Raw genomic sequence first — 27,899 nt, forward strand, 5'->3', positions numbered from 1 at the left:
ATGTATTGGAAGAGCGATCAGATGTTTGCGTGTAAACTAGAAGAAAAGGACGTGCCGGAGCTGGCGGTTCCCCCTGCGAAGGTGAGCGAGCCGACGCCCGGCCAGACCCCTTGACTCGCAGTTTCCTTGACACGCGAGCTGCCTGGGCAAAGCAAAGGAGGTTCAGAAACTACCTGTGGCAGGCTCGTCTTCAGACCTGGCGATTTTTTTCCCTTATTACGTAGTGGCGTTAGTCAGTAATCATTGCCCCCCTCCCCGCCCCACAAGCTCACTTAACCTGAGGCATGGAGACTGTAATTTGGGAGACGGAGCCTCGAGCCTAAGGCGCTCGTCGGGTCCATGTGAGTCGTGCTTTTGTTCTTTTTGCGGTGGGCGATCGTGGCGGTGGTCCGGGAGAGCGGGCGGGAGGGCTGGGCGGCCGTCGGGGGGACGGAGACCCGGCTCTGCGCCAGGGCGCGGGGCCACCGCACCCCCGAGGGCCCGCGGCGAGATGGAGGGAGATGTGGCCTCCGGGGTCCCCGTGTGGGCCAGAAGAACCGTTTTCTTTAAAAATACCATAGGAACCAAACCCCAGGGCATGAAACGTGTCCAACGCTCCATCTAGGGGGATCTGACACGTTCCCGCCCGGCTCTGGAAGCCAGTCCCGCGAGGCATCGCTATTTCAGTTCGAAAATCCGCCGCAGTTTGTTTGACCCGCCCGCACCCGCCGCTGCTGGCTGGGGCTCCGCGCGGGTGCGGGGTGCCTTCGCCCGCGGACCGGCTTTTCTGCGGGTCTCGGCTGGGCCTGCAGAGGGGCGGGAAGACCCCCGCGGCCAGCACCCCGGCCCACACCTCCAAAGGCCGAAAAGGGGGTGCGGGAGTCGGGGATACGGAGGTGTGGGCTTGGGGACTCCACGCTGGAGTTTTCTTAAACTAAGGCAGAAAAAAAAAAAAGAAAAGAAAAGAAAAGAAAAAAGCCCAGAGAGACTGCATTTTCTTTTGAGAACAAAACTCCAGCAAAGGCTTGGAAAACACTCGAGTAACGCCGCGCGTCGCTTTAAGACCTTCTGACCGAGGTTGGGTGAGGTTGTGCTTAAAATGGCACAAATTAAATTCAGCTGGACATTTTCCATTATTCGACCCGCTTTCTGCGCTGGTTAAAAATAATCCTTTAGTAGCTCAAATGTTGACTTACTGGGCAATAAGGGGCAATTTACACCTTAAAGAAACGCGTGTAAATCACTCGCGCCTCTAATTGCTGTAAGTTTAGGAAAGAGCTGCTGGCTCGGTTTAATCTGAAGCATTTTCATTCAAATTGTCATCGGAACAAACACCAGGCTTCTTAAATCCCGCTGTAATTAGCTTTCAAGTATCCTATTAAACCTCTTCACCTTTCGGGGCTATCCTATTCAAAAAGCCCCCTTTTAAAAATATATGTGTGTCTTGCTCTTTTAATTGAGGCGATTAAAGAAATCAAGTTTCTGCCCCCACCCCCCATCGTCCTTTCTCCCCCTCTCTCAGCCCCCGCCCCGCACCCCCCGAGCCCGGTGTCCCGCTCCGCGGTGATTGACGTCTAGAAATAAAACGCTTTGTGCGGGGATGATTGTGATTAACGTGTTATCCCCGGCGGGGGCGCGGGCCGGCGGGCCGGGGTGGGCGCGGGGACCGGGCGCGGGGCCGGGTGCGGGGCCTTCATTAGCGCGGGCCGGGCGCCGCGTGCGCGCTCCGACCTGCGACCTCCCTCCCCGCCCCGCCGCCCCGCAGTGCCGGGGGCTCATGTCGGACGAGTGCGGGCGGACTGCAGCCCTGGCGGCCGGAAGGACTCGGAAAGGCGCGGGGGAAGAAGGACTGGTGAGTGGGGGGCTCGCGGGACCTGGGCCGGCCCCCGTGCGGGCGGGGAGGGGAGCTGGGGCGGCCGTCCGGCTCCGGGGGTCTGCAGCCCCCCGGGGGCTGGGCCCGGGCTGGACTTGGGGGACAGACTCGAAGTGAGAGCTAACGCAGCCCGGGGGTGGGGGCGGGGAGGCGCGGGGTCCCCCCCGTGGGGAGGTGGGAGCCCAGGGTAGGAGGGGTCTAGAACCCGCCGCGCTCCGCGCTTCCCGCAGGTGAGCCCCGAGGGAGCTGGGGACGAGGACTCGTGCTCCTCCTCGGCCCCGCTGTCCCCGTCGTCGTCGCCCCAGTCCATGGCCTCGGGCTCCGGCTGCCCCCCTGGCAAGTGTGTGTGCAACAGCTGCGGCCTGGAGATCGTGGACAAGTACCTCCTCAAGGTAGGATGGGGCCCGGGGTCAGCGGGACGCTCTGGGGGAAGGGCCCTCACCCCCAGGTCCTCCTCCGAAGTTAGAGACTTTCTCAGCGAAGGAGTCCAGTCTAGGACAACTCAGGCCGTGGTGGGGCGAAGCGTGAATTAATTTCAAAATACAGTGAAGCATTTAGGATCTTTCCCGCTGTTGCAAAACAGTTTACTCGTGATCATCCTGGGGTAGAAATGCGGATTCCCAGGGCTGGCGTATTGAAATCAGCCTCTGACTCATAGAAAGGAAGTTGGGGAACCCTTGCCCTGAAACAACTGCCTGAGTATTTATTATTATTATTATTATTATTATTATTATTATTATTATTTTATTTAAATCAAGCTCCAGATGATTGCCTTTTTAAAATCTTTGTTCCCTCCAAACTGGGGTTGTTCCTGTCTGTTTATAAGAGTTCTTGGTGGGTGTATGGTAACTAATTCCCTTTGCAGTGTCTCCTTTGGCATACGCCATTGTAAAGTGCCTTTAAAATGTTTTTTTTTTTTTCTGGACAAGTTTTAATATAGTTTTATGTTTATGTTCAGTTACCTGAGACTTTTTCCAAAGTAAAGAGTTCATAGCAACATTTTTTAAAAGCCAGTTTAATAGCTCCCTGCTCTTATTAAGCCCACCCATTGCTGGTGTTGCTTCTTTCTCCTGTGCATAGGAAAAACTGGAAATGGATATAAAGTTAGACACACTTACACACACATGCACAAAAGCCTCAAATGAAGTGTTTCAAGTGGTTTGAGAATTGACTGTCTGTCTTAATTTGTTTTACTTTTCTCTTAAAATATTGTGGGGGGGATTTGGAGGAGAAATTCTGGCAGGCCGCAGTTATCCATGTCATTGCAAGCAGGATCACGGTCCCATGTGTCTTAATCCTAATACACTGGGTTTTCAACTTCAATAGCTTTTTAAAACCACTCTGTAAAATAATGGCTTCTCCTATACCAAATTAGTTGCAAACCAGATCACTTTCTATTCCCTCCCCACCATTCTCTGGTTTTCAAAAGGATTAATTATGGAAAGTATAAGTTCAAAAAGTGAATTGGTGGGTTTCTTTAAGTTTCTCTGTCAAACCTACAAAGCTGCGTTGTCTATAAAACGCGAATATTACCCCCAAACAACCCAGATATAGCACCAAAATGATTTGGTGGAAACATTTAAAAATGACTAAGTTAATTTTTTTGATGATTGATTATTAAGAGTTGGAAAATTAAGATGGTGCTGTCTTTAAATCTGGATTCTTAAAATTCCACTTCAATGTTGCTAACCCTGAGCTTTTTGGTTATTTCAAAATCCTCTTGTCAGTACTAACTTCTTATTTTCAATGAGCTCTCTCAGTAATTAGCAGCATTTTTAAGAATGTTTCTGAGATGAATCTATGAAGGCTTTAAAGTAGAGAAGACTTCATTGCAGAGACTGTATATTAAAAATTATGGTGAATACCACACCCTCTGAAGTATCATTTTTACCATTTCTTATATAAATTTATATATTACATATCCTTGTATTATATAAAATACCTGATATCTAAGCATTATATAAAGTTTTCTTTTACAAGTGGAAATTAATCTGCCCAGTGACATCTTCTCGGTACACGTTTATTCTAGTACTTGTGTATATTAGCATCTTAACATTAACCAAAGCGTGATACTATATGAGTATTCAGAAGTTCTGAGTTCTTAATTTCCCTCTCACCTTGAGCGCTCATTTTTCCAGATAAGTTTGTATTTAAACTTTTCACTGGTTAAAAAAAATCAACCTAGTGTAGATAAAGTATGTGAAGATATGACTAATATAGAAAAAAATCATCTTGTGAGCCAAGAACAATGAAGTTAGAACAGAAAAGTAAAGCGGTTAGATGCACTTCTTGCCCCATGGACTACCTCAGTGTTCTGAGACTTAAGTAGTTTTCTGGCTTTGTTTTAGTCCTATGTTTAGGCATATGCTGATTGCATCAATACTAGACATCAGAGAAGGTTTATAGTTTCTAAAATCTTCTCTCTTTAATCCCTGGCAAAGAAAGTGAAAGTTAAAAAACTTTTTTAAAGTAAACTTTGAGGAAAGGTGGCAAACCAGGCATTAGATTAGGCTTTGGAGCATGGGGAGGAAGAGAAGAGAAGAGAAGAGAAGAGAAGAGAAGAGAAGAGAGAGAGAGAGAGAGAGAGAGAGAGAGAGAGAGAGAGAGAGAGAGAGAGATGGGAGGCAGGCAGGCAGAGAGACAGAGAGAGAGAGAAAGAGTAGGAGAAGGAGGAGAGAGAGAGAGAGAAAGGGGGCAGACCATATCTCTGCTCTAAAGCAAAACACAACAAAAACCTGGATATGATTGAAATACAGAAGGCCCTGAACTACGAAATGCTGAAGGAAACATGTACTTTTAAACTTTATACTTACTGGACACATTTTAGGGGAAAATATAAAGAAAAAAATGTATCTTCATGCCCAGGACACCATTCTTAGTATTTTTTATTTCAATTTTCTCTGATTTATTTCTATTATTACTTTATTTTCAAAGTTTTCTACAGTGAGTATATAGTTCTTTTTAGAAGACCAAATATAAAACTTGAAAAATCTCATAAAAATGAATCTGTATATTAATGCTGTGGGAAGAGGCTTATAATTAGAAACTAGTAAAACTTTATTTCCTTCAGCTTCAGAGTACTTTTGTATTTCATATCACAGAAAAGCATATTAAACCAAAGTTATAATCTGATCAAGTCATTGGACAGAAAATGTTTATTATGAAAGAATGTAGCCAAATCTTACAGTAGTTTACTTTCCTACTTTAGTCATTAGATCCATTTGTAGGGTGTTACATTTTTGGGGGGAAGGGGTTGAATCATTGATCTTCTTTTACATGACATTTAATTAAGCATAAACCTCATTCTTGTGTCTCTTTAACAAGAGCAAACTTTAGGAGCCTTCAGCAGGCCAGTTCAGTCCAGTCCAAATACCCATCTTCATTCCTGGACTAAAGGGGTGGTGTTTAAGCTGTGATAGCAACAGTTTAAAGTGAGAGTAATTATTATTTGTTTCCTGAATGGACAAAATTTCATGTCCCTAAGTAAAAAACATAAAGTGCTCTGTTCTATAGTGTTATGTGTTACTACTTGAAGTGAAGATAGAAAATAACACCTGGGTACCTTTTTAAACCACATATGATCAGATTTCCCTTGTTTCCCTGTAGCCAACTCATTAAGTAAGTTTACCAAGACTTTACTCCATGTCTCTATTGCTTCTGTTATAGCTGTGTGATGTTAGGAGGGGCCAGGGATACCCCCATATCAACACTTAACTCCACCTTAGCAATTTCTGGTTTATAAAGGAAATGGATTGCCTAGTTTTTTTTTTTTTTTTATTTATCAGGGTGAGTATCTTATAAAGCTATTTTCCACTTTGTCTATTTTCTTTACTGGGTATATACAGCTTATAACTGGCCCAAACATAGATAGAAAAGTTGTGTGTCTTGATACCTAAACCAGATTTCATAGTGTAAAGATTATGGGAAAAGAAAGATACAAAAAATCTGTATGTAGGACTTTAAAGTAGCCATACATTTTCCTGTGTTCATAGAAGGTTGATTTAAAAAAGAAATAAAAAAGCAACCTGAATTATTCAAAGAAAAAAATTATATATATATATATATATTATATATATATATGTATAAGTATGTATATGTATACATATAAACACATGCAATGTGGCATATACTAGTGTGATTTTCTGGTTGGAGTCTAAAAGAGAATATATCCAGATGCATATTTATATAAATGACACCCTTTGGGGTGGAAACATTGAAAGCATGTGTTAAAATATTATGGGGCCAGAGTTTCAACAGTCTCATGCACAGAACCCGGGAATGCTGTTCCTCAGTGTGGGATCAGGATAGCTTCTCACCCTGCCCCTCTGCCCTTTGCAGGTGAATGACTTGTGCTGGCATGTCCGGTGTCTCTCCTGCAGTGTCTGCAGAACCTCCTTAGGAAGACACACAAGCTGTTATATTAAAGACAAAGACATTTTCTGCAAACTTGATTATTTCAGGTACACTGTGAAGCTTTTCCTTAGAAAAATAGATCAAGGAATTATTGTGCAAAAATATTTATAATAGGCCTTTTTTGGTCCAATTTTATTTACAGATACCCCCTTTTATTATATAATGGATTTCAAGACATGTTTGAAGTATAAATTATATTAAAACAAAATAAATGCGTTTATCTCCTTTAAGAATTTAAGGTGCAAAATTAATTTTAAATATTTTTTCTTTGAAGAATGTAAGTTTTAGATATTGAAAACAGGAAACCTTTTTTGCTGTGCACAGGTATAAAGTATGAAATACAAGATTATTTACTATGACAAAGCTCCTTGTTTGAGGGGACGTGATAAGGATGAAGTAAAATCATGAGAGTAGGGGGAAAAAGCTGGAGATTTTGCTAAATGTTCGCTATAAAATGGCCTATACAATGCCAGGAGTTTGGATACCGTGATTAACTCTGTTATTCCGAAGAATTGGCTCTTCCACTATCATTACTATACCATTTATTTTGCCTAGAAGTCCTGTTTCTTTTGTCTGTTCTTTAAGCTTTAGCTTGAGAGATTACACTTGCACATTGTAACACTTTTCTTTTGGTGATCTATTTAGAATTGTTTAAATGTTAATTTTCTCTAGGATACAAATCAATCTTTATGAAAGCTGTTTAAAATTGAAATTATTTGTAAGCATGACTTTAACACTTACCATATTCTTTATTTGCGTTTCTAAATGAAGAGAAATGTTCATCGGGAAATTAATACTATACGGTGAAGTTTGTGATACGAATTATGTTGGTTATAGTCCATTTAGAAGATTTCAGAGAGTTTAGTGATTGATTTGAATAAAATGGCTAGGTAATTTAATTATGTACTTCATACTATCCAGAGTCCTTTATAAAAATCACAGACTTTTATAGTTTCCCAAAATACTTATTTCCAATTAGGTTCACTCTGTTTCTTCAACAATAGTAACATTTTGAAGTTCCCTCTTTCATTTAGGGGATGCTAATCTTAAATTTTTTTATGGTAAATGAAACCCTTTGAAAGATTTGGTTTTTAAAAATTTGTGGGGAATCTAGCTCCTTAGGATTTTTTATTACTTCATATTTTATTGTATTCTAGTATTTGTTTTTAGGATTCAGATTTATAAAACACTACCACCACCTTAGGACCTCTAAAGATATATCAGGATAGCAACACAGACCCTAGATTCCAGTGTGGTCACGGGTTGTGACCGTGGCAGGAGAAGTGCCCCAGTATCCCATCATTCCAACTGGAGAAAAAGAAAAAAAGGAAATATTTACATCTAACTTTGGCATTTTGTTAAGATTAACAAGCTTTTAATGTCTAAATATGTCCCTGGAAGTTTTCGATATTATTTCCTCCCTCCTGTGGACAGCAGCGCGATAGCCTTTTCACAAACGGAAACAGCTCTGAGGTTTCCTTCCTCACCCACCAGGGTGAAAAGTTTCTGTTCTGTGTATTCTTTGATAATTTTTTTAATTTCCAATGTTTGAACATCTATTTATGGAATTTCTAATCTCAACTTGGATTTCGGTTTATTTGTTTGTTTTGCTTTGGGGACTGGGGATCAAACTCAGAGCCTTTCACATGTTAAGGACATAAGGACAGGTTATACTACTGAGTACTTAGGTATACCCCCACCCCTCAACTTGATTTTCTTTCTTTCTTTTTTTTTTCTTTTTTTTTTTTTTGGTACTGAGGATTGAACCCAGAGGCATTCTATGCAACAACTATAGCCCTCAACTTGATTTTTAGAAGTCAATGTTTATATCTCAGGCTGGGAGTGTTGGTGCACACCTGTAATCCCATACTTGGAAGGCTGAGAGAGTAGGATTGTAGGTCCTACGTAGTGAGACTCTCGTTAACCTAGCAAGACCCTGTTTTAAAATAAAAATAAAATAGGGCTGGAGTTGTTGCTCAGAGAATAATGTATCTGTGTTCAATCCCCAGTATTACACACACAAAAAATTTATATCTTGAGTTGGTCTAATTTTGTACTGTTAGGTTTCCAATCTGTAGCATGTGTATATGTATTTTTCTATCTTGAGTCTCTAAATAAATGTATAAATGCCCTGATACTTGACACATGATATTGAAACTCACATTTTCTTTATTTTAAAAAGAAACCTAGTTTTCTTTTACAGCAACAGAGATGTTTTATTTTTAAAAGTAGATCTGAATTGTGATCCTATTTAAAATCTTGATTGCTTTTCACAATTCACTTTTAGATAGTTAAATTCCATTTTATTTTCAAAATTTTAAGTATTTAGGTTCCTTTAGTAGAGCAGCATAATGAATTATTGTAATAAGAGTCTGATAACTGTCTCTCCTCTTGCCTTTCTGTTTACTGTAGAAGGTATGGAACTCGCTGCTCTCGATGTGGGAGGCACATCCATTCTACTGACTGGGTCCGGAGGGCCAAGGGGAATGTCTATCACCTGGCATGCTTTGCTTGCTTTTCTTGCAAAAGGCAGCTTTCTACGGGAGAAGAGTTTGCATTAGTAGAAGAGAAAGTCCTATGCAGAGTGCATTATGACTGCATGCTGGATAATTTAAAAAGAGAAGTGGAAAATGGTAAATATGAACTTAAAATACTTTTGAGTCTTGTGGGATAGTGACTACAGGGATAAAAATGATTTTTCCTAAGTTCATCTTAATGCATTATTTTGTGCAGTATAATTGGGGTAAAATTCATTAAGTACTTTACCATTAGTGATGGTCTCCATCTGTGTATACGAAGGAAAGACCATGGTGTATGTATTAGCTTTGTGCCACATTCTCAGGCAGCAGCCTTGAGTTAAGGGTTCGGCTTTTCTTTTTGTTATCAAGGCAAAGGCAGAGAAACGATTATTAAAGATGGGCCTTAGATGTGTGCTTTTAACTTCCTCACACTTTTTTACTGAATATACAAACCTATAAATGGAATGTTATTTATAGGTTTATAATGCCTTTTAAAAACTTAAGGGATTTTTTAATCTAGAAGATGTATACAGCTTCACAACAAGCCAAGGGATGCAGGAAAATATTATTGCATGATTGGTGGACCCTTTTGAGTTACCAACATGTGTGGCATGTTTTTAAAATGCAGGTAATGGGATTAGTGTGGAAGGTGCCCTCCTCACAGAACAAGATGTTAATCATCCAAAACCAGCGAAAAGAGCTCGGACCAGCTTTACAGCAGATCAGCTCCAGGTAGACATGCAATGAACTAATGGTTCTCGAAGTCTCTCCCCACCGGAGAACAAAACAAAACACAAGCAAACTCTATGCTGCCCCCAAACACATTATGTTTTCTTGAAGGTTAGCTTGTGCTATTTTTGAAAGTTAACTTGATGAATATATGAAAATATACTTATTGCCCCAAAATGTTTATGAATATTTCTAACATCATGGTATGAATGGCTTAGTTGTAAAAGCTTTGTTTCCTTGGAGCCTTTTGGTATCAACATCAAAGTAGAAACAAAATGTTGATCTGTTCTGACTTGCTGATAATATCAGTCTAATCTAGACATTTGTATTACTACATGTGATTGTACCAGAAGACTATTTTGAGGCTCTTAACAGAAAAAGACAGAACTGCACATCCCTGAGATTCAAACATGTGGGTCTTTTTAACAAACTACAGTGAGCCTTTTAATAGACAAGATTATATATATATTTTTTAAGTAGGAGAGAATTTGTGTCTTACCATACATAGAAAACTGCTGGTTGATTCCCATCAAGTAGTCTTTTGTTTTGTTTTGTTTTGTTTGTGGTGGTACTGGGGTTCCTAGAAACCCTTCTACTTCCGGGCTACACTCCCAGACCTATTTTATATTTTTTATTTGGAAACAGGGTCTCTTAAGGCAGCACGGCTGGCTTCGAACCTGCGTGATCCTCCTGTCTCTGCCTCCCAAGCGCGGGGATTACAAGTGTGTGCCACCATGCCCGGCCTTTTTTGTTTTTAAAATGGGCAGAGGGAGTTTATTCTGTTTGATGTTAAAGGCCATTTATGCCCCCTGAAAACTGATTATTTTCAGCTGACTTAAATATAATTTTCATAAATGTGATTTATGCAAATTGTCAAGAAAATAATCAAATAATTACTTCTTGCTTTACAAATTTTGAGTTTACACATGTAGTGCACCTAAATATAAACTATTTGTCATTTTTTCAGCTAGGAAAAAATGACACATTTTCTAAAAGATTAATGTGGCTGAGGTATTTGTATTATGTTAAGGCAAAGTAATATCTATTGAACACCTGCCATGGACTGCTGGGAGCTTCACACATAGCACCCATTTGAGCCTTGACTTTTAAAATCACTTATGTAGTAATAACAAAAAAATGAAAGTTGTGTTTTGAAGAAATCACAGGTGGACCTGCCAGTGTTGAAGATGGATACTATAAAAGTGTTTTCAGGGAATATTTTCATTTTGAGAATGATTCTGAAAGAAACCTGGATGGGATTCAAACATTCCAAAGGAACTTGGCAGTGGCAGTCCCTCTAGCCTTAACATCTAGATCCATTCAGAGAAAAATTCCAACTAGATTCTTGTTTTGGATTTCTTAGACATAAAGTACATGGCCAGTAAGTAGTAAGTGGAAATTGAAGTAAACAAAGTAGTAAGTAAGGCATTTGAAAAATTCCTTTGTCTGAACCTTGCATCTTTGGGTGCTTCCCTGGGTTGAAATGGAGGTTAGAGCACCCCAAGTCAGCAGGTGTGAGCACCTGCTGGAGTTCTTAAAAATCACCCCATTATTAAAGTTGTCTGGGTTAAAATGGAATCTCTAATATAAATGTTTCTGTTTTTTTTTTTTTTAATGGGCTGATCCCATCGAGGGCCGGCTATAATTTTTAACAACTTCAAGGTTGATAACTTTAGTTTGATGTAAACATTCATTAAAATTATAATTGTGAAAATTTGAAACTACCATAGATTAGATATATAATCTCATAATTATAGACACTACATAAAAAGGGAATATTTATTGGAAGTCTTTGTGTGCCAAGTCCTATGCCAGCCGTCTTATCTACATTATGTCCTGTAACTCTTACAACAACTCCTTGATGTAGGTAACCTCTCCAAGAGGTGAGGAATCTCTCCTGAAGGCAGACCTCCAAAGGAATGGCAGAGAAGATATTTGGACCCTGTTCTCCCAACCTCTCCTGTTTTCATTTGACTTGGCCCCCCAGGAGACCACAAGTAGAAATATTTCTTAGCAAAACTCCATGTAATGGCAGCAACAACCCCTAAAACAAAGTAATGAGATTCTGAATCTTGTAGAGAATCTTCTACTTTTAAATTCCAAAGGTTCAAGAAATATTTAAACTGCACATTATACAAAAATGTGACCTGAATCCTATGTTTTTAAGAATGTGCAGCAGAATCATAGATTTAAAAGACAAAAGCATAAATGATGTGCTTCCAAAGCATGTTCTCATTTATTCAATATTTATTAGCATCTGTCCTATGTCAGAGATGGTGGAAGCAAAAGAGAATCCTCAATGGTGCTTTGTAGTTTAGTGATATGGGATGGCTAGATTTTATGAAAACAACTTTGTGTCCTTTAACCTTTGCTTGATCCTCTAATGAAGCAGGCAGAATACTCTCATGATCAAATTGTTCTACTTTTCAGAAAGCTGAATATACTCAGATGTTGTTCGAAATCAGCAAAATAATGAGACTATATGTGAACAGTGAGTTAAAACTACCCATCTAGTACCTGTTTTGGACAGAGAAGAGTTAAAATGGGATATCTAATTTTCTGAAACTCTTCTTTAGAAACTCAAAGGAAGAAAAGATAGTGTGACTCAGAAGATGTATCATCAATGTTTCAACAAATATTGTTCTTTTTATGAGAAGGATATTAAAGAAGTTCCTGCTTAGTCTTCTGATCTGCTTCTTGTAGTTGGAAGTACATGATTATTACTATTAAACACGCCAAGGGCAGCACCTACTTTAACCTGTTTTCAGATCCAATTGGTCAGCTGCTACTGTGCAGACTCCTGACATTTCTGATAGACCTCCTGACTTAAAAGTTATGCCCATCTACAGAGGTTCACCCCTTGACCATGTTAGCAGAGCATGGGAGAGGAGGGAGGTGGATCCCAGAAGCACTGGTGTACAAAGATTAGTGAAATTAAGTAGACAATAAAAGGGCGGGTCTTTTCTTTAATTTACTTTCACAAAACTAAATGCTGATACTATTAAAAGAAAGAAATATTCTAATTCTAAATGATCAGTGTGTTGATTTGTTTTATTCCTTGATGAGAAATTGCTTTATTAGCTGTAACTTGGTTTCATTATTAAACTTGTAAATATGAAATGTATTTGTGAAAAGCATGACTTTTTTTGACAGAGTATACATAATGGCCTTATTAGCAAATGTCTTATTTGTTCACATTTTTTAACAAAAAATTAAAAAACAAAGACAATTTATTTGCTACTTCCTTTTACTCTTTGGAATTTGACATGTTCAACTATACATAAACACAACTCCATCTGTGCAAGAAGATATTAAAGTAGCACACTTGGTTTAGGAAAAGAAGAAGGTAGTGATCTGATGATGATGAAATTATGTATGTTTAGGACATTTTTTTCACTATTAAAAGAATCCACATTCTGTATACAGTAAATATACAGATACAGTATAGCTTGATGAGAAGCCTGGATTAGTTAATTCCAGAAAAAGTCACTGGTCAGAGAGATTTTAACTGAAAATATAATGTGTAAACCTGACAAGGTTTTCTGGCACAACATTAGACTTTTTCTCCATACTTTTGCCAGGTTTTTCTCACATTGTCAAGTTTCTGTCACCAGTTCCTAGGTGTGCACTATGTGACAGGGAGTTTAAGTCTGGGTGATATGAAGAACTCATTTTTATGGCCCTGAGAGAGCTCACTTTCTGCTGTGGACAGTAGACTGGCAAACTAATTACCTAGCTTCCCCGGACAAGTCCAGAAGCGTGGATCATAATTCTATAGAAAGCAGAGTGGAAATGCAGTTAATTTTGCCTGCTGGCAAGCGGGTGGAGGCCGGCGGTGCTTTAGGTGTTCAGGTTTGTTGGCACCCATACTTCATCCCTGCAGACAGGCACAATCATTTTGGATGCCTCCCTTGTTTATAATATATGCTGTATGTTCTGTAATACTCACCCCACTTCATTGGTTGACTTTTAGGAACACGTTTTCAGTATCCCACTTGATTGCCATAATGATCCCTCTTCTGAAAAAAAAAAAAAAGCCCAAAGCTTATGCTTTTATTTAAAACTTCCTATTCTTTTATTTTTGAATATAGGTAGTTATTGGTACATGTGTATATTTTTTTCCAGGAAATTAAGACCAGGAAGAGTTTTTAATTTTCACTATCTCATAGCACTGGGGACAGTGGTCCCAGTCCAAATGTTCACAACAGTATCACCTGTGAGCTTTTTCAATACAAAGATGTCTAGACCATAGACATTCTTTTTCAGTGGACTGATGAGTGTCTCTCTTTAAGAGCTTACCAGTTCTTTCATATAAAATAAATGATCATTCCCCCCAAAATGATGGAGACATTACAATGAGGAGAAATCCATCTCTTGAGCTGTATGCTATTTGCAAATGAATGCAAATAATTTTAGGAGCACTGAACCTGTCCGGCTCAATAAAACTTGAAGATAGTTGTGATGCAATTTTCATATTTTATTAAGATTTTAATTCTGGAAACTTTAATAAAACAGAAAAAAAGTAATAAATGAGGCACACTATGCATTTCATTTGTAAGTTCTAAATATGGAAGAAGAGGTGAGTTGATTTCTAACAGAATAGTTGAGAGACAAGCTTTTTATGGTGAGGTGGATTATTTTTAAAGACTCAGCATAACAGCATTTGTGTACATTTATAAAATATGCCTTTCATTTTATTTATAGTACTTCTCCATTTTGATTTTCAAGTCATAAAGTAAAGCATTTCTTGCACATATCTTATCTCTCATTATCAAAATTCAGAAGATTGAGTTGCATATTTTAACTGTTGACTTTGAACATCTTTTTAAACAACAGGTCATGCAAGCACAGTTTGCTCAGGACAACAACCCAGATGCACAAACCCTCCAGAAACTGGCAGAGAGGACAGGCTTGAGCAGACGTGTGATACAGGTGAGTATCCTAAAGATCAGTCGAAAAGATACAGAAGTTCTGATTCTCAGTCTTTAGGAGTAAGCTGGGATTTTTTGTTTGTTTGCTTACGGAGTTGGGGATGGAACTCAGGGACATTGTTACACCCCCAGCCCTATATTTTAGTCCTTAATTTTTTTTTTTTGTGGCACTGGGGTTCCTGGAAACCCTTCTACCTCTGGGCTACACTCCCAGACACCAATTTTTTATATTTGTATTTGGAAACAGGGTCTCTTAAGTCAGAGAGGCTGGCTTCGAACCTGTGTGATCCTCCTGTCTCTGTGTCCCAAGTGTGGGGATTACAAGTGTGCGCCACCATACCCGGCAAGTCCTTTTAAAATTTTGAATCAGGTCTCGCTGAGTTGCAAAGGGCCTCGCTAAGTAGCTAAGGCTCTCCGCGAACTTCAGTCTTCCTGTCTCAGCCTCCTAAATGCTAGGATTACAAGTGTGTGCCAGCAGGCCTGGCCCGTGGTTTTTTTTTTTTTTTTTTTCTGTTTTGTTTTGTTTTCTGGTGAAGAAGTTGCAATATTAGCTTTCCATTTTAGGTTTCTTCACAATCTAAATATTTCTTTCCAGGCATGGTGGCACACACTTGTAATTCTAATACTTGGAAAACTGAGACTGGAGGACTGCAGGTTTGTGGACAGCCTCAACTACTTATTGAGGCCCTCTGCAACTTAGTGAGATGTTGCTTCAAAATAAAGAATAAAAGCTGTGCATGGTGGTGCATGCTTGTAATCCCATTGTAATCTGAGCTACTTAGTGAGGCCCTCCGCAACTTAGTGAGACCCTGTTTCAAAATAAAGAATAAATAATAGGGCAGGGGGTATGGCTCAAAAGTCGAATGCCCCTCGGTTCCATCCCCAGACTCCCCACCCCCAAAAAGAATAAAAATAGGGCTGGGGAAATAGCTCAGAGGTAGAATGCCCTGGTGTTCCATCCCCAGTACCACTAAAAAGAAAGCCAGGTGTGGTGGCACATGCTTGTAATCCCCGCGCTTGGGAAGTGGAGACAGGAGGATCGCACAAGTTCAAAGCCAGCCGTTCTAGCTTAAGAGACCCTGTTTCCAAATTAAAAAAAAAAAAAAAAAGAAATCATTTTTTTTAAAGCCAGGTAATGAGTCTGCCTAGGTTAGGCTGAAATTGGTCAAATGACTCTTTGTCTATCTTTATTTCAAACTCACAACAGCCATCAGGCTAACAAAGACAGCTGCAGTTCTAAAGCTAAGTCTGGTTCTTTTCTACTTTTTCTGTGAATGAATGTGTTTGAGTGCACACAGAGAGTGTTGGTGGCCTTTACTAAAGATTCAGGGAGAAGGAATCATGTGAATAAAGCTAGGGAAAGATGAAGTTGAGCAAACTTATTGGAATGTAGAATTTATGTTTGAAAAACTATGGAGAATGAAAGCATTGCAGTTGGAGTTGCAGAGGCCCATGAAGGCAGAGTTCTCTCTGGGTCAGAAGAAAGCCATGCTATGTGATTTGAGGAAGGAAGGGCTAGTGAGAGTACATGGGAAGAATCAGACTGGGAGAGGGCTAGATAGAGGTAGATAGTTTAGTTGGGATGCCCAACAAAGTGGTGATTTGGGGAGAGGGTATGGGACTAGAATTCTTTAGAAAAACATTTTCCTAACTACTCACTGATAGTAATGGTTAGATACTAGAGACAAGAAAAGGACTTGGAGATTCTGATGGAGAAGCAGAGTAAAAAAAAAAAAAAACTCTGAAATTTGAATCTAAGATATCCAGGAGGTATGGTACACTTAACCGGAATAAAATCAGAAGAAAGATTGATAAGTTATTGAGAGGGAGGTGAAGTCCCTTTTACCTGTGCAGGGATGGTGGCAGTGAGGTAGATAAATAGGTATTTGAAAGGATGATCAGGACTCAAACAGAGAAATTTAATGTCATAAAATTGGGTAAGGGAATTTAGAAAGGAATCATGGAGCATATAAAGTGCAGGGTGGACATTAAGGAGAGTACAGGGTAACAGATGCTATTTGAATGGGACGCAGTAATACCCAGAATCAAGGAAGGATCCTGGTGGAGGAAAAGCAGAACACCTGAAGAGTGGTGGCAACTGTATACAGATATTATAGAAAGACTAGGAATATGGAAAATAATTTTAAAGAATACTCAAGCTTTGAAAACTTTGAAGGAACTAGACTAAAATAACACTTGGTGATCGGGACAAATACCTTCACTGTTCATGTTTCTTAAGTTGGGTGGTTGATACAGATATTTTTTTTCTTCAAGAAGATATAAATGTTTCAAATTACCAAATTGTCTATACAGTGTATACAAGGTCTTCTGAGAGTGCTGCAGGTTCTCTAAAGACTATGTCCCCAAGGGTTTTGATTGACTACCACATAATAAGACTTTCTTGGGAGGCGACTTTCTTATCTTTTGAATTTTTCATATTTTCAGAGTATTGTGTTTATGTTAGAGTGCCAAATTTTAAAAAGGGGCTAATGGGGCCAATCTGAAAAGAATGTTGCCTTTAAGGAGAAGTTACCAAAGTTGTAAAATATCTAGAAATAATGTCATAAGATTAAAGACAATAGCTATTTATCTGGAGATAAAAAGGTCAGGAAATGGTAAGAGAAGAAATATGATATATACAATAGGTATCTTTAAGTATATATAAAAGGCCATCCTGTAAGTACATTAAAAGTACCATTTTTCACTCATTCTGAACTTTTTGAATGTGAAAGGTCACAAATATGTCATGATTACCATTGATGGTAGTCTCCTGTGCCTGGAAGGGAAATTTCCTAGATCAGACTCAGTAGTCTAAGGGTTTCTTCCCCCCCTCCCTCTCCGGTACTGGGAATGATGAAACTCAGAGGTATTCTACTTCCAATTTATACCTCCAGCTTGATTTTATTTATTTGAAACAGAGTCTAAGTTGCAAAGGGCCTTGCTAAGTTGCCAAAGCTAGCTTTGAACCTGTGATCCTACTGTCTTAGCCTCCCAAATGTAATTACAAGTGTGTGCCAACATTCCTGGCTTTAAGAGTTCCTTTTTAGACTTTGGACATTCAAGGCAATGATAGCTGTAAGAAAGTCATAATCATTGCTGTTGGGTTTTAGGCAACTTTGATTGGAAGCAAAGGAAAATATGGGATCTGCTTAGAGCATTTCTTATTATTTGAAGGAGTACGAACCCTAAACAGATATTTGTTATGATTTAGAGGTATTTAAGTCACGAATATTATGTGCAAGTTAATTTGATCTCAAACACTAAAAATCAGAGGATATATTTTTTGAGCTTTTAATATGTGAAGATAGAATGTTAGATATTTTTAGTAAGATAGCAAATGAAGGACAAGTAGAACTCAAAATATATGTTGTGCGTGTGCGTGTACGTGTGTGTGTGTGTGTGTGTGTGTGTGTGTGTGATATTTAAATATATAGCCCTTTACAGCATTTTTAAAAGTTAATTACTATGACCTCAAATAGTAATTATAATCTCTTTCTTCCAACCTTCTTCCTAATGATGAGGCACAACACTTTAGAAAGGTTAAAAATATAGTTTTGGTTATTAGTCTCTATTGCAATATTCAAAGTAGGTGACCTATGTTAGGTAGAAACAGTGGTCTGACACATGGAGGAGTCTCAACATTACTAGCTACCATTTTACATAGTGGGATATTTGTAACAGAGTAGATTGTCATAGTGTTGAAGTTAGAGAATAAGGATGGATGATTTTACTTTTCTTTAATACTGTGTATCCACATCCAATCATTGTTACACCGTTTCAAATAAGTGAATGATGAGTTGTATATTTTACAGAAACAGAGTAAAGTATCGCTGTTTCTTTCCATCAGTGTACTCGGGATCCTCTTCCATACTATGATCTACATAATTTTTATTGCTACATTTCTTGGGCATAGCATAACTTACTGTCTGATTTTTTAGCTATCATAATAATGCTTTCATGAACAGTCTAATATGCTTTTTCAATAGTTTTCTTAGGATAAGTTTCTGGAAGTGAGATTTTTGGATCAAATGATAGGATTTCTCAGGGTCTTTATGTGAAAATTGTCTTTCAGAAAATTATTACCAGTACATTTTTCCAGGAGTTAGATACAGGAGTTTTTTTTTTTTTGTTTGTTTGTTTGTTTTCCCCAAATTCATAAGAATACTAATTCCTGCCAATTTGGTAGTCAGAAAATAAAATCTCATTATTTTTACTTCTTATTTTATTACCAGTAAGTTTTAACATGTTTTCTTATTTTGTAATTTTAAAAATTGCATGTTTTTGGCCTACTTTTCTACTGGGTTATTTCTTGTTTATCTTTTATTAATCTTTTTTATCATGTTCAAATTTCATGGTTCATCAGTGTCCTTTCTGTGAAATTTTCCACATAGAACTTTTATGTTTTTATGTATTCAAATTTTTTAATCTTTTGATAATATTGGTATTTTTATGCTTCTAGGTCTAAAAAGCTTATCAGTATGAGCTTTTGTTTTCTTTCTTTCTTTTCTTTTTTCCAGGTCTGGAATGCAACCCAGGGGCATTCAACCTCCAAGCTACACCCCTGCTCTGTTTTCTTTTTTTTATTCTTTATTTTGAAATAGGATCTCACTAAGTTGTGGAGGGCCTCACTAAGTAGCTGAGGCTGTCCGAGAACCGAACCGCAATCCTCTGTTCTCAGCCTCCCAAATGCTGGGATTACAAGTGTGTGCCACCATGCCCAGCTAAGCTTTTGTTTTCTTAAATATCCAGGGTTTCAATTATTTGTACTTAAACTTTAATTTATCTGGATTAGTTCCATGTGAGATAAAGATTGTTTTAATTTTTTCTCTCAAATAATTAACCAGTGTTCCCAACATAAGTAGGCCATACTTCTCAATAATATAAAATTTTATCATTTTTTAGACACTAAAATCTTATATTTGGCTTTTTGTCTGGGTGTTCTAAATGATTCACTCGTGCATTCGCTTTTTTTTTCCTCTTGAAGCATATCTCAGAGGTTTGTTTTTAGCTTATGTAGTTTATGATTTAGAACTCAAATAATTTTTTAGTATGCTGCTATGAGAAAATTTTAAGTCTTTGTTAGTGGTTTTTAAAGTAGAAGGAGTAAATTAAGTAGGCGAGGAAAGTCTAAAGGACTTGTGTTTGCGTTCTGAAGGTGGATAGCATTCTTTTTGGAAATGTTTTCTGATGTCTGGAACCCTCAGCTATATTTTACTCTGCAGGTTACCTAACATATTGTTTGCAAACCTCTCTCTGCTTGTTTATCTGTAGTTAATCTTTCCAAGATGCTAAGATCTAAGGTCTAACTTTTTTTGTTTCAATGAAAAGATGATCTTTTGGTATTTTTTTTAATAACTGAGTATATTCTATCTAACATAATTTACTGGAAACTGGGAACCACTGTGCAAGTTTATTGTGTTATGTGTATTCTTTGGGTTGTGCAACTTCTAAAAAAGGCAGGTGGCAGCACTGCCCCTTCTCAGTCGCAGAATGTCCCCTTGTTTGGTAAGGCTGCCTATGTAGTGGCAACTACTGTTAGCCTGTGGGTGATCCGCAGACTCTGTGTGTGCTCTTTGGACAGGTTTCTCATCTTCTCAGAGTGACATATCCATATGTTATTAACTTTTACTCTTAATTTTCATCCCTTGAGTTTATACCTTGCCAGCTTTCTGTTTTTGGGTCATGGTGGCAAAGTGTGTCTTTGAATTCAGACCAACTTTTTCTTATATAGTCTTTGCAGCCCTGATTCTCTCGTGCTATCCTGTTCCTGAGCAGAGATCATACTCCTGACCTTTCCTGCCCTGCTTCCCTGATTCCAAAAGGTTCTGATCCTAATTTCCTTCAAGGTTTTTTTGTTTTTGTTTTTGTTTTTTGTTTTTTGTTTGTGTGTGTATGGTACTAGGGATTGAACCCAGGGGCATTACATCTCAGTGATATGCCCCCAGCCCTATTTTATGTTTTTATCTTGAAATAGGGTCTTGCTAAGTTGCTGAGAGCCTGACTAAGTTGCTGGGGCTGGCTTTGAATCTGTGATCCTCCTGTCTCAGCCTCCTAAGTACTTAGATTATAGGCAGGAGCCACCAAGCATGGATTCCCTTAAAGTTTTTATCTTTTTATCTTTTTTTCTCGTGACAGAGTAGTTTGGAATGATGATAATTAAGTGACATTATAATATTTTAATGGAGTAACACTCTATGGTCAAGTTTTTTTTTTTTTTTTATGGCAGGGAGTTCAAACACAGGCCAGTTAGTTACTGGAAGCATTCCGGGCACTCTAGACTCACTTTCCTTGACCTGAATACAAAACCTCATGGAAATTGCTTCCTCTCTGCAATAGAGTGGGCAACAGGGTGGTTAGCACTTACATTTTTGTGAACTCTTTCATTGGTTTGATGTGTGTGTATTTAATTCTACTTAATAGTACTACTACTTTCTTATTATAAATCTGACCTTAACATGCTTCTTGGGAAATAGTCCATGTATTCACTAAGAGAAATTGAACTCAGCAGGTTAAAATGTGGCTGGAATAACCGAATCAAGACTCAGGTAAAAAGCTTTACGTTCTCAGTAGGGATTTTATTCATTTGAACAACGATTTGAAATAAGTCCAGCAGGTGTCCAAGAATACAGTTAGTAGACTTTTTTCCTTTTTTTTATTTTTAAAGTTCTCAATAAAGGGCTTTTTCTGTTTTCCCTTTTCCCCAAAATGCCAGTAGTAAAACCAAGGACACATCTCTGGAATTCTTGAGCTGAGTCCCCCTTCCTCTTCCTTCACCACCACCACCACCTCCTCTTCTTCCTCCTTCTCCTCCTCCTCCTCCTCCTCCTCCTCCTCCTCCTCCTCCTCCTCCTCCTTTTTTGCTGATTTAATATAGAATCAGCTTTTACATCAATCAGCAGACACTACTGTGTTGTTGGACTGAAATGTTTCTTTTCTATGGACAGAACTGCTTTGAAACCTTATGCTATGCCTGTGTGGTAGGTAGGGTACTTGAGGTTGCATTCATTTTGAAACTGAGTTGGTAATGGACTCAGGCTGATATGGGACCTAGTAACCTTGCTTTTCTCTCCTGCAGGTGTGGTTTCAAAATTGTAGAGCACGCCACAAGAAACACGTCAGTCCTAATCATTCCTCCTCGGCCCCTGTCACTGCAGTCCCTCCCTCCAGGCTGTCTCCGCCTATGTTAGAAGAAATGGCTTATTCAGCCTATGTGCCCCAAGATGGGACGATGCTAACTGCGCTGCACAGTTACATGGATGGTAGGTATCCCAACATCTGACAGCTGTCTCCCGAGCACTCGGTAACCGGTAACTTCTAACCTTAGAATATAGATATGATTCATATTTTGAAATGTTACCTCAGTGGTAGCTGAAAAATATTGCACGACATCCATTAGAGAGCAAAACTATCCAAATTTTCTCATTTCTGTGACTGATTACATTTAACACCCACTTTACAGCTAAAATGCAGATATTACTAGTGATAATGCATAGCACTTGATTTATACTAAGAAATTTTTTTTTGCTTTCACCTGATAAATATTTAAATAATTTATTTTCCTATGGCCAGAAAAAGTATTGTATGTAGATCTTGAGATTGGGGTTTGTTAAATTTTGTTAAAGAAACTTTTGTACTGAAGCAAGTCATACATATAAAAAACACATAAATATACATCTTGATGAATTAATATAGTAAACAAATCTATATAAATGCTACTCAGATGAAGCTGAACATAATTATCACCCCAGCAGTTTGTCTATGTCTCCTTCTAATCATTTCCTTCCCCCCGCCCCCCCCCCAAGGAACATAGTCTTGACTTGTAAACTATCCCTTAGTTTTGCCCTCTTCTTCTTTTTTTTTTTTTTTGAGCTTAATATAAATTAAACCTAGCAAGATGTCTCTCTGTATGTCTCTTTCAATTATATTATTTGTGAGATGAATCAAAATTGTTGCAAGAGTCAGTGATTTGTGATTTGTTCACTGTTGTACAGAATTCCACTGTTGGAATCTTATCAGTTTATCCATCTTATGGTTGGTAGACATGTGTGTTTCTCCCAATTTAGGTATTTATAAAAATGCTTCTATGGACTTTGTCATCCATGCCTTTTAATGCACATTTAATGCACATTAATTCATGTGTCTGTAGACTTGATATGTACCTGGGAGTGGAACACAAAGTCATAGGCTATACAGATGCCCAACTCTAGTCAGTTCTCTAAATAGCATTTTAAGGGAGTTGAACCAGTTTACAGTGTGACCAGCAGTATATGAGAGACAAGTGTGCTCATGTGCTCGCCAACATTTAGTACGCTATAACTTCCTACTTTCAGCCAATGTGATGATGGCACAGTGCTATCTCATTTTGTTTTCCCCTCATGACTGATAATATTGAGGATTTCCCCCTCAGATATGCATATATCCTCTTGTGAAGAGCCCATGCATGCATGTCTTTTGGTTATTAGCCTATTTATTTTCTTTTTAAAATTTGATTTTATTTCTTGATAAAATCTACATATAAAACTTTTCGATAATTAAATGTGTTGAAAATACCTTCTACTCGGTGTTTTGACTTTTTCTGCTCTTCTAATAGAATGTTTTGTTGAGTGCAAGTTCCCAGTTTTAATGTAATTTCATCAGTTTTTTCATTCATGGACAGTACTTTCTGGGTGACTTGTTTAAGAAAGTGTTCCTTATCAATCAAAGATAATGATGAGAGTCATCTTATCTTCTAGAAATGTTGCTTTCCCTTTGACATTTAGATTACAGTCCATTCAGAAATAAATTTTGTGTGTGGTATGAGACAGAAAGCAAAGCTTCTTGTTGTATTGATGAAAATACAAAGTTCCCAGTTCCTGTGTAGAACCACACTTGTCATAATTCAAGTGTCCATGAATTGTATGTATCAATTTCTGTACACTCTGTTCTGTTTTATTGCTTTATTCCTTTTGTATTAGTACCTAGCCATGTTAATTATGCTAGGTCTATAATTCTTAATATCAGTATAAATGTTTCTTCTTTGTTATTCAAATTTGTATTGCCTTTTTTTTTGTGGTACTAGAGATTGAACCTAGAGGCATTCTACCTCTGAGCTACACCTGCAGTTCTATTTTATTCTTTATTTTGAAACAGGATCTCACTAAGTTGCAGAGAGCTTTGCTAAATTGTGGAGGCTAACTTTGAACCTGTGATCCTCCTGTCTCAACTTCCCAAGTACTGAGTTTGCATGCATGTACCACCATATCCAGTTATTGCCTATTCTTGACCCTTTGTGCTTACCTAAGTGTTACCAACTTGTCAGTTTCTATACCAAAAAAAAAAAAAAAAAACACAAGTAAGATTTTGATATAATAATTCCAATAAACATATAAATCAATTTTAGGATACTGCCATCTGAATAATGTCTTCCTGTCATGAAATTAGTATATCTTTTTATATATTCAGTTCATCTTTGTTAGTTATTTCTTATATTTTAGTCTTTTGTTTAATAATCTTGAATATCTTTTGTTATGTTTATTTCTAAATGTTTCTTTTGTCTCAGGTGTAGTTGCTATGTCCTCTGTATGTAGAAATCTAGATTAGCAGCTATTATCTGTCAGTGTTTTGAAGATATGATTTGTCTTATGATTTATGTTGTTTCATATATGGATACCTAATTGACCTGTCATCATTTATTGTTAAATCAGCTGTTGATCATCATCTTCCTCCCTTGAAAGGGAACGCCTCTTTTGGCCTCAACTTTTTTGTGTGTTTGATTTTTAAAAATTTCATGAGTTTGACATCTTTCATGATCTGATTTTTTCTCTTTAAAATATATTTCTGCCTCATGGAAAAAATTATATTTCTTAGTCTTTTGACCTTATATGCCTTAGTCTAGATATTTTCTTCTGATTATCTTCTAGGCCATTAATTCTCCCTGTATTTCTGATAGTCTATAAAATTCATCTATTGATTTCTTAATTTTAGGCGTTGCATTTTTCAGTTTGGGAATTTCCATTTCCATGCTTATACCTATTTTTTTTACTTTGTTCTCTATATTATTAAATTAATCATAGTTATGGTAAAGTTCATGTCTGGTAACTCCATATCAGGATCTTTTATAGGTCTATTTTCTTGTTTTTGTGTTTTCCTCTTTGCTTATTTGTTTTATTATTGTTTATTGCATCTCAGATTTTGAGTATGAAAATCTCAAATTTTGAATATGAAAATCCCAAGTAATTTGAGGCTCTGAATGATCTTTCACCAGACAGGAGTAATTTTACCTCTGGCATAGTGTTGGGCTAGGGAAAGGTAAACTCACCAATCAGTCTCCAGGGGGCTAGTTTATTTCTGTTTCAGCACTTCATAGATTTAGCACTTTGGTGTCTCAAATGAAATCTTGTTTTGAGTTTTGTTTTTAACTAGGGTTTTTCTCCTCCTTAGTGGGCCCTGGGCTTTATTTTTTTGTTCCCCACCATCCAGCCAAAGTCTAACTGCTGAGTACTCTTCTAAACTCTTCAGCCTATGAGATACCCCTATCTTTTACAACTGTCACTGCCATGGTGGGAGAAAAACAGCCTCAGTGTCTTTCCTTCCTCTCTGGACTTTGACTTTGCAGTTGCTCACTGCCTTGGTGTCTTCCAGATGCCTTCCAACAGAATGTTTTTTTTGTGTGTGTGGTGCTGAGGATTGATTGACCCTCTACCTCCGTTCTACACCCCCAGCCCTATGTTTTATTCTTCATTTTTAAACAGTGTCTCACTGAGTTGCAGAGGGCCTCACTAAGTAGCCGAGGCTGGCCATGAACCCCAATCCTCATCCTCCCAAGTACTGGGATGACAAGCACGTGCCACCACGCCCTGCTCATCAACAGATTTTTAAAAGTTATCCAGCTTGCCCAGGTGCTCTCAGAGGGAGGTGTGATTTGAAGTAACACAACCCTTGCTGAAAGAGAACCTCAGAATATTCGGAAATAACAAAATAAAGAATCAGAGATGATACAATCGTTGCTATTTACTTACATTAGCACTACAATTGTGTGTGTTCATATATAAAACTATAATGTTGCCTGAGTCAACTATGTTTTCAGTATATGTTTAGGGAGGAGGTCGTTAATCATTAACAAAGGTAACTCAGAAGGTCTTCCCAGACAGACAGCTGCCTGTGAAGACCAACAGCCTCTCTGCAGACAAAGTTCACATGTTTATCTAACTGCAGGATAAAGTGCAGTGAATGGGGTATGGGTGGAGTACAGTAAAGTAGTAAAAGCCTGTGACCCCAGAGAAAGATATGGGAGTAAAGCAATTCCTGAGTTATTAAGTGCCGTACTCACCATGCTGAATAAGTCACTACTCCTGCTGAGGTCCATAGAATGAGTGTCCTTGGTTCCCTCAGCTGTAAGGAGTGATGGAAATAGAGTGCTTTGAGTTGTTTTTGTTTGCTGTTCACCTATAAAACTGATCCGCTAATTTCTTTCTATTTTGTAGCTCATTCACCAACAACTCTTGGACTCCAGCCCTTGTTACCCCATTCAATGACACAACTGCCAATAAGTCATACCTAATTCCTTTTTTCAGGGATAGAAATGATTAAGGATATAAACTTGTTGTTTATTAATGTATAAATACCATTGAAAAGATATTAATGTTAATTTTTTAATTTAACACCCAAAGTATTTCTAACATCATTTTGCTGCCCAGGTATGTATCTATAGTTGGCCTGCAAGACACTTTTATTGATTCTTCAATTTTTTTTTTTTGGTAAAACTTATGTTTACAAGAAGAAAACAAATCAGAACATTTTGTTTTGTATTGTCTGGAAATAGTTCACACTAGTGTGTATCTGTTAATTTATTTGTCATCAAAAGAGCACTTTGCCTAAAAGAAAGGACTGACAAATGTGCAAAATGTTTACAATCTTTTGTGAAATGTAGTTTATCATTAGTTTGTAAGTTATTGTTATTAATATTACCTGTATTTTTGTTATATACAACTTTATACTTTGAAGCTTGTATCTGTGAATTTGCAACTGAGAGTTATTTTGCCAATGTTTTCTGAATGAGCGGAGTAAAGCTTCTGTTGCAGCATGCCGCACAAACACAGCGCTGTGTTTGTGGTTGAGAATTATGGCTGTAAATAACACTATAGTTTAATAAGCCTACCATTAAGTTTATTAAACGTTTTCCATTCTTGTGAAACTTTCAACCTATCTGTTCTTTTCGTGTGTTTCCAGCGATGACATCTAGAAAAAGAGATGACCTTTAATCTCTAGAAAAATCTACCAACTCTTAATTTTAAAAAGTGATCTTATTTAGAGCTGTGTTGTAAGTCTGTTTCAATGGGAAACGTACTTCAACAAAAGAATACATAAAAACTTCTAATTTGACACATAATCTTTTAAACTCGGTAATAAAATGAATGTGAAAAAGAGCAGAACGTTTTTCAAAATGATCTTTAGGGTATCCCTATCTAGAAATGAAATGTAGGCCACGTGAATATATTTCTTCAGGGACAAAAAAGTTAAATGAGAAGTACTTGAAGTTTATGAGTGAGGTTTTCACAAGCAAGTACTTTTTGCTTTTTCTTCCCAGTGAATATTCTTCTAGTGTCTTTAGAGTTTAAATTTTATCTTTAGAGTTTACATTTCAGCCTCAAGACTTTACCCAATGTGGCAGTAGACACCATTCTTCGAATTACAAAAGTAAATAGTGCCACCCTTGCTGATTTTTTATTTAGGTAACTTAAATCAGTACCCACTTCTTATGTTTCATATACTAGTATGGGGGAAGAAGATAATGAGAAAAAAAATTGAGAACCTTAAGTTTAAATCTTTAAGTTAGCAGGTTCACATTTTGCTGAAGACTAGAAGTAAGAGTGAAGTGTTTGCAACAAGAAACCAACCATGTGGACATAAGTAACTATCTGCCTCAGACCAGAAGCCACAAACCCAAGTTTCATTATGGGAGCAAAGAAGGGGAAAACATTTTTTTAACCCAGTACTTTAGTTGGAATCTTTTTGACCAGTAACTATGACATAGCCAAAAGTCACTCTATCTGATCTTGTGAGATTGATGCTAATCGTCCTGGGTTTTCATCTTACCTGTCTCAGGCATGAGGTGATAACAGCAGCTGAGCCTTTTCCACATGTCAAGGAAAGTGCCTGTGGCTTAACCAAGTTCAGCACAGTTGGTTTAGAGCATTTCCTAGCTGGATATAATTGGCTTCTTTCAACTTGGAAGGTGCCTGATCATAAGTATGCACTGAAGCTATACAGAGTTTTTACAAAGCTCATTGTCACCCTATTTAGTTCTACAGATGAATCCCAAAGTTGAAGTAAAACTTTCACACAAATGTTTAAAGCCATGAAAATTGATGAGATTTACATATCTTGCAAATAAAATTGTTAATAAGGACAAGAAATGGATATGAAAGTACTAAAAAAGAGATATGTGACACAGGCATAATGCCATGTTCTCATTTC

At 37.9% G+C, this 27,899-nt stretch overlaps 1 protein-coding gene across 2 annotated transcripts; it reads left to right on the forward strand.

Moving 5' to 3' along the window:
• Positions 1 to 25,983, forward strand: LHX8 (LIM homeobox 8; the record flags this gene model as incomplete). Of its 2 annotated transcripts, none has more annotated exons than XM_080692803.1 (9): positions 1 to 81; positions 1,745 to 1,831; positions 2,083 to 2,244; positions 6,191 to 6,312; positions 8,678 to 8,898; positions 9,413 to 9,516; positions 14,350 to 14,445; positions 21,520 to 21,703; positions 25,907 to 25,983. In XM_080692803.1, the coding sequence occupies 9 exons, from the start codon at positions 1 to 3 to the stop codon at positions 25,981 to 25,983; spliced, it is 1,134 nt and encodes a 377-aa protein (XP_080548929.1). The 2 variants fall into 2 exon arrangements, with proteins under 2 accessions (XP_080548929.1, XP_080548930.1); XM_080692804.1 differs by having other exon boundaries at positions 25,911 to 25,957.
• Between the last annotated feature and the right edge of the window lie 1,916 nt (positions 25,984 to 27,899).

This window comes from Muscardinus avellanarius (assembly GCF_963383645.1).
Source record: "Muscardinus avellanarius genome assembly, chromosome: 3".
NCBI classification, from domain to species: Eukaryota; Metazoa; Chordata; class Mammalia; order Rodentia; family Gliridae; genus Muscardinus; species Muscardinus avellanarius.